Here is a 6,000-nt window from a genome sequence, read left to right as displayed (position 1 = left end):
CTGCCTGATTTGTACAGGGAAATTGCTGGCTGTTCCACTTTGTCTGGGTGTGAGGGAATTAAGTGCAGTTTGCTGCATTCCTCACTCTGGCTGGACAGGCAGACAAACCTGAACCTGCCCCAGCCAGGGGACATGCACCCCTCCCCCTGCTGTGCTCTTTGGAGCTGCAGCAGCCCTGGAGAGGTGATTCTCACCTGCTCCCAATCTGTTGTGATGAGTGAGGGCTTGGGTAGTCTTCTCACCCTGGGACAGCCTGCATACTGAGCCCCACATCCCATCCCAGAGCAATGATTTAAATGAAGCATTTTCAGTTTATTTTATTTTCCACAAACCAAAAATTAATAGAACTAAGGACCTGAGCTACTCTAGATAAATCTTTTAACAATGAACACGAGGTATCTTGCATATTTGGAACGTGTCCTTAAGCACTCTAGAGTGTTCAAATTTAGAGTAGGGATGTAATAGTATAGTCGATTAACCGATTAGCAAAAGTTTATAGGTTAATGCTATAGAGTACGTGCATCTCCCCCACTCCGCCTCCAGTACATTTTTTAGCAGGCTGGACAGCAGCCTGGCTCAGCCCTGGCTTGCACTGGGTCTGCAACTTACGCCTGCTGTGGCTCTGCATTTAATAAGTGTTAGGAGCCAGACAGGCAGGCAGCCTGGCTCAGTTCTGGCTCATGCTGGATCTGGGAGGTCAGCCAACCCACCCCTGGGGACGGGGCTGCTGCCACCCCACGCTGATGCGTCTGTATCAGAGGCAGTAGCGCAGGGTGATAGGCAGCCAGTTTGTGAAGGGAGCTGGTTTTTAAACTGGCTCCCCTCGCAGACCAGCTCCCACTTGGCATCCACAGCAGCATGGAGGGGCAGAAGGCTACTTGGGGTGCACTGGCTACTGGCCCTACCCCCGGGGACTATAGAAGAGTCAAGTAACCGATAAGAATTCATGAGTTTAATTGACTATTCAATTAACTGATATTTAACAGCCCTAATTCAGAATACATATTAGGGATGTAAAAATGCTTAAAAAAAAGGGGGGGGGGGCAAACTGTAACCAATTACAATTCCATCTGTTATACAGTTAAGCAGGCTCTGTGGTCTCCCAGTCCTGCAGTCTGCTGACCCCATGGGAGTTTAACAGTGAACTAGAACCAATAAGCAGCAGCGTATCAGTTAACCGGTTAAACTCTTACATCCCTAGTACACATCTAGTCTAGTTCAAGTGACACTGGTCAAATCTGACCCCACATATAGGTTTTGTGAAAACAAGCTTTAACAATATTATACAATTTTATTTACATACCAGACTCTACCCCTGAAAATGGATATTTTTGCTTATGAAGTCTTAAAGGAAAACAAAATAAATTCCATGAAATATTTACATCAATGTTGTAGCATTGCATTTGTGAGAACAAGTGAAGGTAAACAGAAACAAGAGTGAGAAGGACTTATAGGGAGAAATGCAACTCCCTTCCCCCCCAAATAAAAAGCCTGAATTATCTGAAGTAAACCATATTTTAAGAGTTTTCTTTTAATACTGTTATTTTTAATATTAAGGGCATTAATATTAAATCTCAGTTTGCATTGCCAGTGATTTAATGCATAATGGCTCCCAAATTTGAAGAGAAATATCCCTTGCCTCCACTTTTTATAAGGAATTACAATGTGTTTTAAATGCCAATATGTGTGATTTGTTTGAAAACAGATGGCTGCATAAAAATAGTGCAATACAATTTTCTTTATTAAAAATAATTTACAACATCAGTGACATTCTATGCACAATTGTCAGCAAATGAACTTTATCAAGATATTTCTATACAATACTTAATATGGAACTTAAAACTGCTATACTGTTTTGTTGGCTTAAGCAGCAGACACTGATTTGCAGTTGCTTAAATGTGATTAATATATATTGTGTTTTATGTCCCTGTACATATCTGTAAATGTATCAACTCTAACCCAAAGTCTGAGGGGAAAACATTTAGGAAAAAAAATCAGAAGAATGTTCTTTTTCCAAATCAAACTGAGAAGAAAATTCTTCGTTAAATATATCTAATACTGTGAGAATTACTTTGGTCAGTTTTACCCCCCATCCTAGGCTTTAAAATATAGGAAAGTTATTGAACATTGTATTTTACATGTTCAAAGAAATCCTCTACATGGACTGTATCTTGTCCCAGCTGTAAGATGGATGTTATTTAATCAGGTGATCACATCTCCAACTATGAGATGCTAGCACTACATCAAAGTTAACTGGTTTCCCCTGCTGTATATTGCATGTGAAAGGGGGATGGGGGAAGACAGCTAAGCAAGTTACTTCATTTCCACAGCAGTTTGCTAAATTGTGACAAGCAAAACAGACAGGTACATTTCTGGTGATGTTTCAGCATTCAACATACTTTAAACTTGTGGGCAATGAGGAGCTGATCCAAAAGTCAACTGAAACCTATGAAAAGATTCCCAGTGACTTCAATGGGCTTTGGATTGGTCCTAGCGAAATAGCAATGGCAGGACCTAAACATAAGCTTACTTTGAGGAATTCATAATATTCTTTCACTGATTTTAAAGCATAAGAGCAGCAGAAATAAAGACATCGCTATAGAAATGACATTGGAATGCCTCAGCAGAACTTACTAGTTCTAAAAGGTGGACAAACTGTAGGTTGATACAGGTCTCTTTAAATTGCGGTGAATTTCACAATATTGATTTATTTCTTATGTGTCTTAAATCACTTCTCTTGAGCATTTTACTGCTACAGCAACAAGTGTTGTATGGTTAAGATGAAGAAGTTGAGTGCTGAGTGGTACTTGGACAAGAGATGTTTAAACTAAACATGGTCATGCCAAACAGCAAGATTTCCATTTAGAGTAATCTGCTGGGGATATCATTAGTGGCTAGCATAACTGTGAGCTCCCCAATAATGAACACACATTTCCTTCGCTTGAACACTGAGAGAATAAACCATTCAGCTGAAAAACAGTGAGATTAAGATAGGCCAGTTTTGCTCCTCAATAACTGTCATTATATACATACAAGACAGAAATGGAGAGTTGAATACTTCATCATACAGCAGTCATAAAATCTACTCAGCTGTGTCTTCGATACACTACCCAGTGGCAACTGTCAATGGTTTTCAATCTCTTCTAAAAGAAAGCACAGTGTCCCTTGTAAAATGCAGGAAAAGATTACACAAAATTTTGAGATTTGTATATTTCCTTCTTCAAAAAGCATACTATACACAAGGGTATTTAAATGCCATTAGTGTTGTGACAAACTGAAGTAGCTAAGGAATGCAAAGTTCACTTTGACAGTTCTGTTATTAATTTTCATGATGTGAAATATCACCTGAAAATGCTGTAAGTTTGACCATTTTAACCATGCCTTTTCAGGACTTTGTCACAACTGTTACATGATCTAAATGGGATATTTTAGAATTACATTTTCATGTAAAACTTGAAAGGTATTTTTAAGCCTTCTATTTTTTTTGTCTGAAACACCTTTAATGTCCATTGCCTGAGCATGAGTTTGTAGTTTATATTAAAATGCAACCCCTATCTATATAATAAAGTTGGAAATGTTCTCTTAACAGTTTTGATATCTGTTACTTGCAATAGAAATCCTGAAGCATAACTATGAAAATAATTTACTGGGGATGTGCAGTGGACTAGGGATGTGAAAAATTAACCTGTAGGGGCTGCTTTGGCATCCAGAGCTGTCTGGTCAGCGAGGAGCCCGGCCCACTGAGAACAGGGGCTACCTCTGGTGGGGGCTGGGAGCCAGTACAGCCCCAGTCCCAAAACAGGGGCTGGGAGTGGGAGTCCAGCGGGTTGAGGATGGCTCCAGCTAACTGGTTAAATGTTAGGTTAACCTAATGTTTAACTGGATAACAGATTAAGCATGATTTTATATCCCTACACTGGACAAGCTAATATTTAAATGGTAAAAAGTTCTCTCTCTCCCAAAAGGAACTGTAACCCACTTAATAGGTAAACTGCAAGCCAATTTTTAACATGAAGCTTTTTTCAGATTACAAGAGGACAAAAAATTTCTGACATACAAGTGATTTAAAAATCATTAACTAAAAAGCTGTAAAACTTTTTTTTAAACTAATACAACCAAGTAAGTTCCTGTTCTGAGAAAGTGAGTTCCAATTGCAACCTCATTGAAAAGAGGTTTGTAATCATGGAATGCTATCACAACCAAAATGGGAATGCCATAATAACTAACTTTGGTTAGAGAACTGGGATCTTAAATGCAGAGTTCTAGCAGAATGGGAAGAGAAGAAAATTCTGAGGACAAATCAGAAGTTTCACAAGATAATATGTTACCTCAGCCATGTAATGTTTTACAATGTCATTTAAGATGAAAACATAGTAATTGTTGACCATACTTAAAAGCAAAGAGAAGAAAATGTAAAAGCTTAGTACATTTTTTAAAAGTGGGTTTTCACAACTCAGTTTTCAGTTAGTATTTTGGTTAGCCACATTGCAAACAATACACATTAACTCCCAGTGTCACACCAGCGGGACAACCTTGCTGCTCCAGTTACAACAAAGACGGCCAAACTGCCCACTTAATGGACACAGTATTTACTCAAAGCAGCATCGTATTTTCATGAAATATAATTTATTGCAGCCATTCTCATTATTAAGTACAGAAAAGTGGCTCCTGGAGCCTTCACATCCTCAGCATACAATATTACATCTTATTCTGAGTGATGTTTGATCTGGATCAAATGGAGCACACCATCTCCACGCTGAAGGTAAAGAAAGCCACAGCCTATTTAACAGAATTCTGTGGGCTTTGTGTGGATCTTCTTTTGGATAAATGACAATTTAAAGGATAATAAATTCAAACCTTTGGATCTGGATTCTTTGCTACTCCAATGGAAGTAGCTTGCTTGTCTTGCCTCTAACATTCCATACCATCTGCTACCTTTAAACCAACACAGCAGTACACAGATTTACAGGGGCAAAACAAAGTTAAAACAACTGCAGGAAGTATCTTCTTAAAGAATAATCTTCAGCACAATTCAGTTTTGGATTTCACTTCCTTTATTTACAAAATGATGTGATAAAATATCCCCCATACTTACAGCTCTCTGCCACAAAACACGTATGTGGATTTTAGCAATGTGAATAGCACCATTTGAATATTATTTAAAATCAGGAAAGATCTCGTTGTGGTCACTACGATGATTCACAATTTTCTACATCCATGGACAAAATAACTTTGAGTGAACTGGGACTGTTTGCAGTTCCATAGTATGGATTCCTGGGTTCACACAAGGCATTTTCAGAAATACCAGTTATACAAGTTATCCACAGTCAGGAGTTCCTATAACAATCTTCGAGCCACATAGTTTAGAATTCCACCATGTTTATAAATTGTTGTTTCCACATCATTTTCAAACGAAGCAATCACACGGAACATTTTGCCAGTGTTAGTCTTCAAAGAAAAAAAAAAGTGTTAATTACTTTTTAAAACTTGTCTCCGATTTTTGAACTTATACTCAACATAGAAACCATAAATGAAATAACTCAGTCTGCATATGCCAATCCTTCTAGATGTTCGCACTGCTAAGGCCCGGATTATATTTTATGATAGTGCACAATTTTAGATTGGGGAGCATATTGTGCTGCATTATACACTGGAAGTAAGAGTGATTTCCACGTGGATGTGCAAAGTGTGTCATTGTTGGCAATGAAGTGGATGTCTAGGTGGAAAGGAATTGGGCAGCCTATTGCCTTAATCCCATGGTGTCCAACCAGTCCTGAAGCAATAGCCCAGGAGTCAGCAAGCAAATATAGCTCAGTACTAAGCCAAATATGGCTCACAGCTTGAGCTCAGCCCCCCTCATGCTATCCTTGTAACGGGGAGCTCGCACTAGTGCTCCAGCCTTGTGTCCCCTCCCACCCACAAGACTGGAGTGCCAGCTTCCTGCGGCAGAGGGGTGAGAAAGCCCCAAGCCTCACTGTGTGATTGGAGAAGAAGTGGAGC

At 39.2% G+C, this 6,000-nt stretch overlaps 1 protein-coding gene across 1 annotated transcript in view; it reads right to left on the bottom strand.

The window, feature by feature from the left end:
• Window positions 1-1,723: 1,723 nt before the first annotated feature.
• IREB2 (iron responsive element binding protein 2) overlaps window positions 1,724-6,000 on the bottom strand; it is a 63,275-nt gene continuing 58,998 nt past the window's right edge. The window contains exon 22 of the mRNA XM_075897605.2: window positions 1,724-5,448. Within this exon, the coding sequence (XP_075753720.2) occupies window positions 5,338-5,448 (111 nt within the window). The 3' untranslated portion in view covers window positions 1,724-5,337. The remainder of the gene's footprint in view (window positions 5,449-6,000) is intronic.

This window comes from Pelodiscus sinensis, chromosome 14, assembly GCF_052426305.1.
Source record: "Pelodiscus sinensis isolate ZL-2025 chromosome 14, ASM5242630v1, whole genome shotgun sequence".
NCBI classification, from domain to species: domain Eukaryota; kingdom Metazoa; phylum Chordata; order Testudines; family Trionychidae; genus Pelodiscus; species Pelodiscus sinensis.
The sequence above is the reverse complement of the archived record's forward strand: the minus strand, read 5'-3'. Positions and strand labels throughout refer to the sequence as shown.